This window comes from Ascaphus truei, chromosome 4 (assembly GCF_040206685.1).
Source record: "Ascaphus truei isolate aAscTru1 chromosome 4, aAscTru1.hap1, whole genome shotgun sequence".
Classification (NCBI taxonomy): Eukaryota; Metazoa; Chordata; class Amphibia; order Anura; family Ascaphidae; genus Ascaphus; species Ascaphus truei.
The window spans coordinates 104476246-104491487 of NC_134486.1; the positions used below are offsets into that span (position 1 = coordinate 104476246).

The 15242-nt window shown below is 42.0% G+C and overlaps 1 protein-coding gene across 4 annotated transcripts in view; it reads right to left on the reverse strand.

Moving 5' to 3' along the window:
- Nucleotides 1–15242, reverse strand: part of ABHD12 (abhydrolase domain containing 12, lysophospholipase) — a 128895-nt gene that overhangs the window by 13056 nt on the left and 100597 nt on the right. For 3 of the 4 annotated variants that reach the window (XR_012800946.1, XM_075596313.1, XM_075596310.1), the window contains exons 5-11: nucleotides 13992–14022; nucleotides 12823–12868; nucleotides 6689–6818; nucleotides 5456–5493; nucleotides 3048–3151; nucleotides 1112–1194; nucleotides 354–432 (exon numbers count right to left, since the gene is read on the reverse strand). Coding sequence is in view for 3 of the 4 variants with exons in the window: in XM_075596313.1 (XP_075452428.1) it covers nucleotides 354–432; nucleotides 1112–1194; nucleotides 3048–3151; nucleotides 5456–5493; nucleotides 6689–6818; nucleotides 12823–12868; nucleotides 13992–14022 (511 nt within the window). In the remaining variant the exon portion in view is untranslated. The remainder of the gene's footprint in view (nucleotides 1–353; nucleotides 433–1111; nucleotides 1195–3047; nucleotides 3152–5455; nucleotides 5494–6688; nucleotides 6819–12822; nucleotides 12869–13991; nucleotides 14023–15242) is intronic. The other variant, XM_075596312.1, reaches the window with a different exon arrangement.

Consider the following 15242-nt stretch of genomic DNA (forward strand, 5'->3'; position numbering starts at 1 on the left):
AGAAGTGCGGAGGAAACAAGATCCTTTTAGGATTATTACACAGAGTAGTATTATGAAGTGGTTTTTGTGAACACAAACATACATATTAACCACTTTCATGTTTTTTACTGCAATGCAGGCTCTTCTAACAGCAAGAGAACTGGAGCACAAACGTCTACAAACTTTAATCCTGGAGCAGCTCCCAAACCGGAATCAATAACGAGCAGCACAGTCAAATTACCCGATTCAGTATTAAAATGTAGATACTATAACAAGAGCTCCTATTATGTTTGCAAAAAAACTAGATCAACTACGACATTGCATGAGAAGTATTTATATGCTCAGGTGAAATATGTTATTCTCAGGTTGAGTACCTTTCGTCCAAGTTGAAATGGGACAACAGGATCATCTTCTGCATGGAGAATGAGCAGAGGACAGGATATGTATTTCACACTAGAGGAAGCAGAAAAGAGAGAGGAAATATATATATATATATATATATATATATATATATATATATATATATATACATACACACACACACACACTTCAGCTCTAATATTTGAAATAAACATATGGAAGCAAAATGCCACCTGTGCATTTTTTGCTTCTCCTGCTACTGTTCATCATTCAAAATTCTATAGCAAACGCCCCAGACCACTGCCATGGTTAAGATGACCATAGCACCTACTAGTACAAGACTGGTATGTATGTATGTATGTATGTATGTATGTACGTACACACACACACACACACACACACACACACACACACACACACACACACACACACACTGTTTGTTACATTTCTGAATAACTTCTGGTTTACAACAGGAGAAAAAAAAAACATCCACATAACATGCAATAGAATCAGACATTTGATTCTAAAAGCAAATTAGGGATTGCAGCAATTCTTTTCATTATTCCAGCAGGACCCAGGCATCATTTGAACCCATGCAACCCAACAATTCCCAGGAGTATAAAGCCTAACTTCTTTCTGGTAAGCTTACTGAAAACGGGCAAACTAATTAGACCTTTCAATCTACGAGGAAACGTCCGCAGTGTATGCTGGGCAGCAATAAGAGGCACTGTGTGCTCACAGCACGACACAAGGTTAACAGATCATAACTTACTTCTCATCATTAGCAAATTTTATACCACTTGCTGTGATGGGGTCAAGGAAGAACCAGTCAAAGCCAGGGAAGTATCTGTATATCTGAAAGAAAAGACAAAAAGAAGTTAACTAACGGCTGAATGACCTGAAAAATCTCATGCAACCACTCAAGCAGCCAATGAGAAGCAAAGCCACGCCAACGTGGGGAGTGCAATCCTAAAACAGGTTGTTAAACGAGACTACGTGTTTAACCGAAATCTCAGATCTACTATGGCAATAAAGTCGAATATTTACAAAAAGAAGCACATACAGAGGGATACCTAAAGCAACGGCCTTCCCAAAAGATATGTTTTTCTTTTAAATAAACAGTAAAGTCGCAGCAAAAAGGAAGAAACTGGCTTTTATTCAAACCGGTGCTCACTATTGACAAGCTTCACGCGAGAATGTGAATTGTGTGGTTGATGTCTGTATGAAGTTACCCTATCATTGAAAGTACACGTGGAACTGTGGTGCTGAGGACAGGGGAAGAACGTGTACGCCACCTGGGAAACAGGAGGCTACGGAATAATTGGGCCATGCTAATCCTGTGTCACATTATACTGGGAAAGAATCCATTCATTTCGTATCAAGAGTGTTTTCACGAAAAAGTGCCACTTTGCTGTAAACCATATAATAAAATGTTAATATAAGGTAGCCAATATTTCCCTGTCATTTTGCAGCTAAGAGCTGTTGAGTGATACATGTGTGATTAGGGTTGACAGGTGTCAGGTCTTGAACCGGACAGTCTGGTATTTGGTTACTCTGTCGGGTAAAAAATGAGAGATAATATGTATGTATATGCCGGTATTACCTCTCTGGACTTGGTAACCAATCACAAGATTTCCCCTGAGAAAGGATAGAGCGGGGCTGCTGCTGCTAGGGGGCTGGGCAGTTTCCTACGTCCTGATTGGCTGCATTACACAATAGCAGACAATCAGGTGGAGGTGGCAGGAGCCTGGGGGATGGGGCCAAAGAGAGGAGGAAAAGCATGGAGCAGAGAAGGTGAGGCTGTGTCCTGTCAATTTGTTCTGTTTTGTCCTGGTGTGTGTGTATTTATACTTGAATGGTTTTGTGTGTATGTTTTCTCTGGCTGTCGTGTGGGGGTGATAATGATATTGAGGGGGGGGGGGGGTGAGAGGATGAAAGGAGGAGGGGTGATAATGACAGGGAGGGGGGGTGAGAGAGGATGAAGGGAGGGGGTGATGAGAGAGAATGAAGGGAGGGGGTAATGAGAGAGGATGAAGGGAGGTGGGGATGAGAGAGGATGAAGGGAGGGGATGGAGGAGGATGAGTGGAGGATGAAGGGAGGGGGTGAGAGGACGAGGGGGATGGGAGGGTGAAAGGCTAAGGGGAGAGAGGATGAGGAGGGGTGCAACAATCTTGAAATTTGTGGGAGAAGCATTAAGATCAGTATTGCTCGCCATGTACAGTATGACTGCAGGTCAGTTATTTATAAATGATCTGACCATTACGTCATTTGTTCTAAATTTCACTCCCAGCATGCACCAATTTGCACTATTTCATATTCTATTTCCTAAAAAAAAAATTCTCGGAAGGGCGCTCCCTCACAAGACCCCTCCCCAGATTTTTTTTTACGAAACAGAATATAAATTGGTGAATACTTGGAGTGAGATTTAGAAAAAAAAATTACGTAACAGTCAGGTCATTAATAAATAACATTCTTCCCCGCCAACGATTCTCGCGCGCGTCGCACCTTTCACCATTTGTGCCCAGTGTTTTTGGACAAGCCACCCGTCAGCCGTATGTGTGATGTCTTACATCTGTGATTGTGGCATTTCAATGACTAAAATGTACGTATTGGGAAAGCTGTTCTCACTGGCAAAGCATTTCTGTCATTAGCCCGGCATGTGAAAACAGAAGGCAGGACAGCCCGATCTAGTCCTCTTTGTACTTGCCACAGAAAACGGATGGCTTTTGGCTTCTTCACGGATGTTGGTAAACGGCGATTCCAGGATCAGGGAGTCGGGAGGGGTTTCTAAAAACAGACAAGATTGCACTTCTATCTAGAGGAAAGCAGAGAGCTGGACTGACTCATTAGGAGGGGATGTAGCGCCATGTTACTGATGGGTGTGTCACTCCTGGAAAGCACATGCACACATAATTGGTGGGGAACATTATAAGGCATGAGAGCTGTATGGGGCCCTGCAGAAGTAAATCTGAGCTAATACTCCTAACCGAATGATGGGGGAGTTATTCATTGTGTGTGTGTAGGCCCTACCACACAAAACGGCTATTGACTTGAATAGGAGTTTCGGTGCGGTCGGGCCCCCGCCTAGCACCATCGCTCTTTAAAGCCGCAATCCTGGCTGTTTATTGGTTATCCCCCTGGCCCGTCTCTGGGGACCACCTGAATCCCGAGATACTTACCAGTAGTGAAGGTACCTTCCAAAGGGGGGGGGAAATGGTGTTTTAAGTCGCCCGCAATACCCAGGCCAATGGGAAGCTGCAACTTCAGCTTCTGGTTGGCCTGCACGCGACATGAGAGATTTAAAAACCAGGAAGTAACACCGATACCTTCACCAGTAAGTATTTAGGGAACCAGGGGGTCTCCGGAGCTGAACAGCGTCACATTCAGCTCTGAGGACCCCCCGGCTTGCCATCCATACAAAATAAGTGGTGGTGGGCGGGGGATCAAATGGGTGAGATTGCAGCTTCAAATGAATAATATTAGTCACACAGTATTTATTAAGCAGTGCCAAGCCGAAAGCTTTGCAGCTCATACTGGAAAGTACTTTATGATTTAGGATAGCTAAATAAATATGACTCATAATCACCCAAAAGTAAACACTGAAAATGTCACGCTGTGACCTTCAACGTTCCTTAACATTCAAACCTTCAGGTTATTATACACTAATGCAGGAGGAGCCAACTCCAATCCTCAAGGGCCACCAGCAGGGCCAGCTTTTAACGATATCCCTGCTTCAGTACATTGGCTCAACCAAGGACTGCGCCACCTGTGCTGAAGCAGGGATATCCTTAAAACCTGCCCCTGTTGGTGGCTCTTGAGGACCACCCCTGCATGAATGCCAAGAGGACTCTGCATGCGTTAGATGCTAAACGAGAGAGCCACACGTTACATTAATGGCTAGTTCACATCGGTTTGCTGCTGGAATAAACTGAAATGAGACAAAGGAACAGAAAGCAGATAGCCCCCTAGTAAAATGCAGCCTCTGTGCTAAATATGCAACCGCTTAAACTATTCAAATATCCAGAAATGGCTACACAAAGCGTCTCACATTAAGAAAATACACCTTAATGTGAGTACACCGTATGTCTTGTAGGCTTATACACTATACAGGCATACCCCGCTTTAAGTACACTCACTTTAAGTACACTCGCGAGTAAGTACATATCGCCAATAGGCAAACGGCAGCTCACGCATGCGCCTGTCATCACATCCTGAACAGGAATACCGGCTCCCTACCTGTACCGAAGCTGTGTGCAAGCAGGGAGACTATAGAGCCTGTTACACATGCGTTATTTACATCAGTTATGCACGTATATGACGATTGCAGTACAGTACATGCATCGATAAGTGGGAAAAGGTAGTGCTTCACTTTAAGTACATTTTCGCTTTACATACATGCTCCGGTCCCATTGCGTACGTTAATGCGGGGTATGCCTGTATACTGTACATCTGTATAATTTATGAAAAAGTGTTCAGATAAATAGGTACAAGAAAAACTGCCACATATGCATGCAACTAGACTTTTCATGTCAAATATCTAAAAAATGGCAAAAGCTAGAAATATGAAACAGTAAAAGAAAAGTCAATCCAAAGCCAAGACATTTTGCAGACACAGGTCGCTGCCCCGTGGAGCTTACAATCTATGTTTTTGGTGCCTGAGGCACAGGGAGATAAAGTGACTTGCCCAAGGTCACAAGGAGCTGACACCAGGAATTGAACCAGGTTCACCTGCTTCAAACTCTCAGTGCCAGTCAGTGTCTTTACTCACTGAGCCGCTCCCTCTCCATAATCTACAACAACGCAAAAGGGAATTCAAAAAAGTACAAAATATTGTAGGAGAAAAATGTAAAAAGGTGCATCGGAGTCAGAAATTGGATTCAAATCTCTTAAGAATGAAAATACCAGTGTCCTCATTTAGCACGCCATGAAGGCGGCCTCCCCTTGCTTGCAAGAGCGGAGATCTACCTTAATTAGGAGTTATTTACCATGTCTCGGGCACTTTGGTTTGTTGAGTGAACATTTTAATATTTCTACAAAAAACAAGTGTCAGTCTCTCTACAGTCTCTCTACACATGCATCCCATTCAACACAGTAAGAAAAGTAAATGCACATTACCTCGTTCACAGAGCCTCCTTACTAAATTGGTTGCAACTCTGAAAGTAATAACAAAAAGTTAGCGAGGGGCCGATGCCTTATTGCGTAATTATCAGAGTTGCGACTACACTATTGGCTCTCAAACATCTCCTCAGTGCCCTGAGCCAGACCAAGAGGCCTACTGCACCGACACACTTTATTCGAGCAAATACCCAGTATGTACCTGGCAGATACCTGGAATGCGCCGCTCCTCACCTCTGACAAGCCCCGTTGCGTTTGCCTTCCCAGCCTGGGTTCATGCCTGGCTGACGGGCGGCTGATCTGTTAATTGATAATGATTAGGATTTAATAGGCTGCAATGCTTCACGTGTCTACCAGATGGCATAAATTCATGAATTGTAATGCAGTATATATATATATATATATACTGTGCAGTATTGCAGCCAGTGGGAATAAAATGCTTCAATCCCTGCTTGGAAAATAACCCAATGCACTCGGGCAGAAAACAGTCACAAACCTCAATACACCCGGGTATACCCGAATTCGTGGGACTAGCCGAGCTCGAATAAAGTGTGTCGCCAGTGTATGTACCATGCGCTGCAAATGGAATAATGTGCTTGAGTGCCTCTGTACCAACCTTTTTTTCCTATTGTGTTTGGTCAGATATATTGGCGCAGAATGGTACATTTTAGCTACTAAAAAGAAATATTGTCTGTATGTCAAAGGTATAGTTTGACCTGCGGTAAAATCAACCACCAACAAGCTGTACCTGGCTTGGATCCTAAAACGTCTGTTTATATTGTTGGTGCAGAATTAAATTGCTATGTAGCAACCAAAAATGTACTTGATGCAGCACAGATATTTCATAACATAGGTTGTACAAACAAAATGTATTATCACAGTGTGCTATTATACATATTATACCAATCATTTATATTTACTTATACTTGTTACAATTTAACCTAAAACAGAACTCTGTATATTTTTATTTGTATCAAATCAGGTAATCAACATGACAATGCATCAATCTTCATGTTTTGAACAGGACAAGACCTATACTACATTTAACACACACACACACACACACACACACACACACACACACACACACACACACACACACACACTTTAATAAAACATAAAAAAGCAAGAAAAGAAAGTACAACATAAATCACAAACAAAGTGAGATACCACTGATGAGCACCTCATTTCAATTAAACAGAGCAGCTATACACAATACAGGCTACATCTTACCCAGTGCCTAACGAGTGTCCCCATATGTACACTGGATTGTCCCCGCTGCGGGCTTTTATCCAATCAAAGACATGGAGGGCATCGTAAGTCATGCCTCTCTCGGAAGGAGCCCCCAACGAATCGCCCCAACCTGAAAAACAGAAGCATTGTTGGTTTCAGTTTGTCCACTTGTCCCCACGACTGTCACCTTTCTGTAAGGAGCCAGAGATCCTGTAGTTGAAGTTCTGTAAAAAATAAAAAAGGCATACTGCTGAGATTCGCTAGCAGAGAGCACAGTCCCTCTTTAGACACCATTTTTAAAGGAGCTGTCCCTCTTAAGACAAAAGCAAACCAAGGACAGTGGCAGAAATAGGTTTAAATGGAGCTGGTGGACATGTTGTATTCTTTGTAAACAAACACTTTGAAGCATTTTTACAATGGCAAATCCTAAATGTAATCTAATTGTCCTTTAGTGATAGACTGTCATTCCTCAAAGCCTACAACGTTATTATGATATCACAGTTGCATAATAGGTTGTAAAAAAGACATATGTCCATCACGTTCAACCTGTGCTAAATGTAGATGACAGATACTTTCTCCAAACATGCTTGAATTGAGCAGATCTGGGGAAAATTAAAAAAATTAATTTCACAATAGTGATAAAAACGTTTTTTTGTTTAAAAAAAATAAATGTAACCCAATACATGGCCCGGCCCCATTAAGAGGCTTCTGCTATATTTGGCAAGATTAAAGAAGCCTTCTAAAAATGGATCACATTTTCTAAAAGAACAAAAAAGTGACAATGTATTCATTTTTGCAAACCATAAATGCAGATAAAGAAGAAATGAAAATCAGCGACACCCAAACGCCCTTTTACTTCAACTACTGGTCTAAATTAAGAAGATGTTAAACTGCTCACCACGTCACTACTGTGTCCTCCATCACTGGGGTAGCCAAGACTATATACTTCAAGGACATTTTCCAAAGAGCTAACACCAAGGAGTGTGTTCACCAAGTGCACTGAAGGATTACTAGCTCTCCTAGTATTTCTAACGAGGCTTGTTATAACGATGCCAAATGGGCATCCAAATGGGTATGTTTTTTATCTCCATATAGCAACAGATGTTTACGGTCTGATCTATTTGCTTAAACTAGACCAGGGGTGTTCAGCTACCAACAGGCCAGATTTTTCAGAGCACATACCGAACCAAGGTGTCTTCGTAATAATTCCGACAGGGCACTCAATTTCTAGTCGCCAAATTGCCAATGGAGACCATGAACTGGACCGTTGCTGTGTTTGTGGTTAGTAAAGCTGGAGTTGAAATTTCATTCCATGATCAAGAGCAGGTTAATTGGTTAGATAGATCATAAAGACCCAGGCAGTTCGTGGCCTTCAAGGACGGCGCTTGAGAAATCATGAACTATACAATATATATTTAGATGTAGGAAATATGCAATGTTGTTCCCATTTTGCAAAATACATACATACATATAAAATTAGTAAGGGTCACGATTGTGATCCAAAATACCAGCACAGCACTATAATTAAATAGAGTATTTATTAAGTCCAACAAGCAAACATTTAGCCCGATGTTTTGGGACCTCAATCAGGATTAACTAAATTGCTCAGGGCCACACAATTTAAACCCAAATTTGTCACGAAAGGGAGAGGGGGGTATTACTTTTATGAGTGATAGTAAGGTGAGGGTTAAGGAGTTAAATACATAGGGTTGGGCAGGAACTATGCAACAGAGTTGACATGGTAAGTAACACTACAGTATACAACAGCCAGTGCCAGAGAAATACTAAATAAACATGCAGTCAACCGCTTACACCAGTGTTTTTCAACCAGGGTTCCCCGGGCGTCCCTAAAGGGTTCCCTGTAATTTTAATATTGTACCAAATACGTAAGAATTTACAATGCATCTGCTCTCAGACGCGCTGTTAGAGAGAGTTGGGGTTCCTTACAATGCATCTGATCTCAGACGCGCTGTTAGAGAGAGTTGGGGTTCCTTACAATGCATCTGATTTCAGACGCGCTGTTAGAGAGAGTTGGGGTTCCTTACAATGCATCAGATCTCGGACGCACTATTAGAGAGGGTTGGGGCTCCTTACAATGCATCTGATCTCAGACGCGCTGTTAGAGAGAGTTGGGGTTCCTTACAATGCATCAGATCTCGGACGCACTATTAGAGAGGGTTGGGGCTCCTTACAATGCATCTGATCTCAGACGCGCTGTTAGAGAGAGTTGGGGTTCCTCAGAATTTACATAGAATTCCTTAACCAAAAAAAGGTTGGAAACCACTGACTTACACAGAGTGAAATAACAGACTGAACATGCACATTATAAATAAAGTGTATCACATGGAGTGTGAAATAAAGCTTGCAGAAATGCATCCTTGTGTCTTATAACATAGATGATAGTAACAGTATTGGGTTTGAATGCAACTTGTTAAAAATAATGTTTAGAATTGCTTGGGAAAGCAGAAAAATGGCTGCACCCATAGGAAAAACAAAACAAAAGTCTTTTTAAAAATCAAGTGGGGGGGGGGGGGTCAAACGCTTTATGCAGCATGACATTCCCACGCTGAAAGGTAGTAAGCATTTTCCCAATTGCTGTTTCATTTAATACTCATTCCTGTTCACCATTTGACACACAGCTTTCCTCCACCACCCCCCCCCCCCTGCCCCCTCAGAGGAATGAAAAGGTTTGCAGATAAATATATTTTCCCCCAGTTGGCTTTCAGTCAGACAGTATTGTTCAGAGATCACACGCTCTATAGAGAACAGGTTCTGTTGACTCAGCAATGCACGACTTTGCAGAACGCTTATTAAGAGAAACACCAACACATGCTATGGATAGCCGACAAACGCTGGGCCAAGAAGATAATGGAGGGAGCAGACTAACAGGCGGGTATCTCTGTGTCTCCTTTGTACTAACAAGCTGTCAATAGCCGAGTGGCCTTTAATGAAGGAAGGACGACACATTTAATGCCCATCCAAAGTATTGGTCTCCAAAGCACAAAGCTCACTTATGATGATTGGGGATTCAGGCTGATAAAGCCCATATTTTAAAGACTACCATAAGTCCAGAAATGGACTGCCCACATCTGTGGTCATTTCTGACATCACGTCGTGATGCGTACGCAAAGTTATTTGTAAACCCTAAATTCTGGTTTATTGTATGTATGTATGAATATCTTTATTTATATAGCGCCATCCAGGTACATAGCGCTTCACAGCAGTGATACTCGTGACATAATAATAACACACATAATGGGGATAAGTGCATCGTTCATTGTGATCAGAAGTGTCAGGGGTTCGGCACAACAGACTCGTGCTGGAGGGGGATGTGGTCAAAGGGGGGACATGACCCATATTTGGTGGTCATGCCCGGAGATCCAGAGGTTCTGGATTAGGATCCAGAGACTCTTGATTGAAACCCTAGGATTGGAGATCCCCCTAGACCCTCTGACATACGTGCTGGGAAAACTAATTGAAGACCTCACTGCCCCACTGGCCAGACTGATCTCCGCGATCCTAACGGCCGCCAGATGCTGTGTAGCGGCGGCCAGGAAACAAATGAAGGTCCCCTCCAGGAGAACAGTAATAAATAGAATAGACACGCTCATGAACATGGAGAGGCTCACGGCCATGCTGAATCAGAGAATGCACCATTTCTACAAAACCTGGGAACCCTGGCCAGGCTCAGGTGCTCCGTCTCTACTACAAGCCCTGGTCCAGGTGTGACACCCTGTAGCTCAGAAGGGACCAGAGACCCACCCAGCCCATCCCTGACCCCCTCCCTTCCCCCCCCCCCCTTCTTCTCCGTGTCGTTCCCACCTATCCACCCGCCCCTTGTCTCTCCCCATCTTTTTCAACAAAAAATGGTAAAAAAAAGGGTTTATTGAGTATCTCAATCCGCTTCGCAGTCATGTGCCTATGACTTATTATTATGTGTTCAGCCGTGACTGTTATTACTATCTGTATTTACCTTGCAAGATACCAATAAAGGAAAAAAAAGATTTAAAAAACAAAAAGAAGTGCCGGGGGTTGTATTGCATTGAAAATCCTTTTCATAATTTTCATTTTCTCCTAGTTGTTAGTGTGTAACTTGATTTACTTTATTGCTAAAACATTTTTCGGTAGGAAATCCCCCAAAAATATATTTTTAGTTTTAACATTCCTTCAAAATAGAATAAAAAAAACAGTACAATTTCACAAAGAGGTATACAGTGTGATAAAGACACAAAAGGGGAAAGACAGGTGTTGTACAAGACATATGGGAATCAAAATACTCTAATAAATCAAAGCAGGATGCTGAATATTTAAAAGATGTCATTAGAACTTCCATTGAATAATGAGGCTGCAGAACCATTAGTCAGAGATTGTCAACCTCCAAGGATCGAAATCAATGAGATTTGGGGTTCGTTCCTAAAACACACAACATTGCATTTTTAATGCAAAAATTCTTCCATTTAAGCCAACGAGAGCCTTAAAGCTACTAAAGCACAGTCATTATTATTATCATTTATTTATAAAGAACCAACATATTCCATAGTGTGGTACCATGAGGGAGAGTGGACACGCTTGCACTTGATTCTGGGGGATGGGGAAGAACTATTCAGAACACAAAAACGTAAAAGGTAGCATGTCATCGCTGAACCTTTTGTCATCCATTGAAGTGCTTCTGGTTCACTGCACACCAAGAAGGTCAAATATCACTGAGGAAAAGGACTCTGCAGGTCAGATGTCTGCAACCGCAAACAGGGAGGCAGTAATAGAGGAGTGTGGGTCCCGGATTAGAATGTCACAGTGGAAGTAGCAGCACGCTCAATGCTTAGAAACCACAGCATCAAGGTCAAACCACAGAACAGTGCTGTAGGAAGCCGGAACTGGAACATGCAGAGAAACAGGCTGCAAGAATGCCTGCCAGCTGGCCACCTACGCACAAGGATACTGCAATAGCTATCCTGTGGCTGTTCTATCGTGTGGTATTCAATCATTTGCTTTTTGAGCTGGTAAACTGATGCACTACACTGCTAAAGGAGCAAGCAATGGACTTTTAACATTTTGGAAATAGTGAATGAGCTCTTTGGTCAGTGATTCAACCTGTACAGAGCCAGAAATGCAGAGCACAGAGTTGTAGCTAAAGACAGAACGTGCATTAGTAGTTGGATTGGTTTAGATGTATTGCATGATGTAATGACTGCAAGGGGAAGGTCTGCACAGGACCAAGGTGTGAGAATGGCAGGGTATATGCCTACAATGATACAAATGACTAAATTACACTTAAAAAAAGACTGACGTTTGAATATTTAGCTTTTTATTTTGCAGGTCTGGAAATGTTGCATTATTTTCACATTCAATGGGGCAGATGTGTGATGGGACAATTACCAATCTTGTTTTCCCCATTTGAGTGGTAACGTCCAGTAAATTCAAACCCAGTGCATGTATTCTTAAAAACACAAATAAATCGTGATGTGAGGCAGAGGTAATCGGAATACCTTAAAACTAACCCCGAATTTCAAGTTACAGTGTTTACAAATACTGCTGAGAATAGGTTTAAAATAATATTAAAAGACGTGTTTGACTTTGTTTAAACTTATTAAACATATCAATCATTCGTTCAATCTGATCTTATATAGAAGTGCACTTTTCAGGAGTTCCAGCTATTTCAATAAATAGCACGTTCACACATGTGGAGACCTCACAAGCTTCCCCTTCGGATACACTGAAGCATAGTTTTTACATGCGACGAGGGGACCTGTATGTTATTTCAAAGCTTTACAGCTTCACCTGTGAAAGTCTCTCAAACTGGTCCAATTAAAAAGTTACTGAAACCTGTGACAATGCTATGAATAATTGAACATATTTCGCTGCACAGAAGGAATGTATTCCTGTCACCGCTTGCATTTACATACTGCTAATTTAAAGTAGCACTGCGAAGCCAGGGTGCACTGGGTAAACTGTTCTAAAAAGAAAGGATGCACGTGATGCTGATTTTTAATTTCAATTATTGTCAACCAAAGGCTGTGTGACTATACAGGAAGTTCTTATTGCAGTTAAATTTAGTCGTCACTAAGCCAAAGAAATTATATGTTGGCATGGTCAGATAAACTGAAAAACAAAAGACCTTGCTTAGAGCCACTCACCTCTGTAGTCAAATGAAATCACGTGATAACCCATCGAACTCAGGACCTACAATGCAAAGGGACAGATTTGTCACACAACAAACGGGCTGATATGACCAGAAATAAATTTCGTCACACCAATATTTTCATATTTCTGTTAATCTTTTATCATCATCAGCAGCAGCAGTCACTTTGGGTATATGGCATGAGATTAACTAGTTCACCACCTAAATATTTATCTTGCACCTCTGCTATGTTTAACCCCATGACCATACTGTTTCACAGTCCTCCAAACTTCAGGGCACATTAGCATCCCATCATGTTTTGCTGACAACTCATTGTAATACAGTAAACGGCTTGCCTTGTATTGTATAGCTATAGAAGCTATGTTTAAGTAACTTGGACAATTCAAATAAAAAGGATTGCTACATAAAACACATTGCTTACAAATCTAATAACACATATTTCCCGCTTTTGCTACCGGAAGACCATGCAACACATTTGTGTAATTCACTCCAACCCTGCTGGAGGAGAAAGGGTTCATCAATTAAAAGAAGCTTTACTTCCAGGGGTGGTTCCCAAACGGTTACACTGCCTCCCCCGTCCCCCCACACAAGCACTTTGGGACCCCTCTTCTGTAGTCCATGCACAAAACAAGATGAAGTTGGAAATGTCATTTAAATATACAATAAATGTTTACTTGGTGGAATATATGAATTGGGTTATTGATGAAGTGACAAGGCCTTCATTCTCTTGCTCACCACCTCTCTGAGCCCCTATTTCTCTATTGTTGACACCCTCAGGGGTTTCTTCAGTACAGTGTGCTAGCACGGATTCAGCACTACCACATGGAAAGCCCCATTGACTTGGAGGACTTTTTCGTGTTATAGTGCTAACTTGGCACTATTGCACAGCATTTTCTTTGCCAATGCCTGGATTTCCCAGTGCGCATGTCTCTCCTATTACTCCCCCCTTCAAGTCCCCAAGAGCCTTCGCTGGGGACCAGTGTTATAAAAAGGAAATGTCTGGCTTTCTATGCAGTATATGAAACACTACACACACAAGCAGTACATTTCCATCTTCTCTGTGTTCTGCAATGTATATGTTCCCCTATGATCATGAAGCTCCTGGTTAAAAAAAATAAAATAAAATTAAATATAAATATATCATTTTTTGTTAAATTTTCGTACCTTATAAAGTTGCACTCGATGATCACCTCCTCTGTAGGAAACACATTTAAGAAAAAAAAATTAAAACAGAGAACATTAGTACAAAGCGCGCGCGTATATATAATTATTATATTATAATAATTATTAAACATATTTTTGGAGATTCAAGCTAAGTGGCCTGTAATCTCAAAAACATTCACTAGATACACATCGTTAAAAGACAACATAATTTCACGAACACTGTTTTTTAACCCATTTACATCAGAATGGCAGTTTATCTATGCTCATAAAAACTTCCCTGGATTTATATTATCGTTTATTTGTGAGGCGCCAACATATTCCGTAGCGTGGTACAATGGGGCTGTACAGCGTTATGAATATTACAAAAACAAACCGTTACATACAGGTGAGAGCACACATGTACAAACAGGTGAGAATTTACAATCTAGAGGGAGTGAGGGACAATGTTGCTGCAACAAGGTAAAACTAAAGGATAAAGTGTGGCTCAGGTTAGAATGTGGCCCATCTGACCACTGAAACCAATAAGGTTTTAGGGTTGGGGGGGGCGGGCGGGGGAAGGATATTACATAGGGTGGATATTGATCCAGACCTACATCTGGTCCCAATGGGCTTGGAGGGGGAGGTGCGTAGGATGTTCGAGGTATGGCTGCCTTGAAATGGTGAGTTTTCAGGTAGTTTTTAAATATCTGAAGGCTGGGGGAAGAGTCTGATAGTTTGTGGTTAGGAATTCCAGAGAGAGCGGGCAGCACAGAAGAAGTCTTGCAGGTGGGAGTGGGAGGAGGTAATAAGGTGGGAGGAAAAGGGGATGTCGAGAACGTAGGGGGCATGTAGGTATGTATTTGTGGATGAGGGCTGGGATGTAACAAAGGTTATACATTTGATTCTAGAGGCTACTGTATGGGAAGCCAGTGTAGGGATATGCATAGCGGAGCAGTAGAAGTGGAGCGGTGAATGAAGTAAAAGAGTCTAGCAGCAGCATTTTGGATGTATTGGACTTAAGACAGGCAGACAAGGGGAATGCCAGCTAAAAGAAGGTTCGCACTAATCGAGGCGCGACATGATGAGTGAGCGGATTAGGATTTTAGTTGCATCATGAATGAGAAAAGGGTGTATCATGGCGATAATTTGTAAGTGGAGACGGCAGGACTTTATGAGGGACTGAATATGAGGAATGAAGGAGAGATCAGAGTCAAAGATGACCCCTGGACAGCAGGCTAGAGGTGTTGAGGAGATTCTGGTGTTATTGACAGT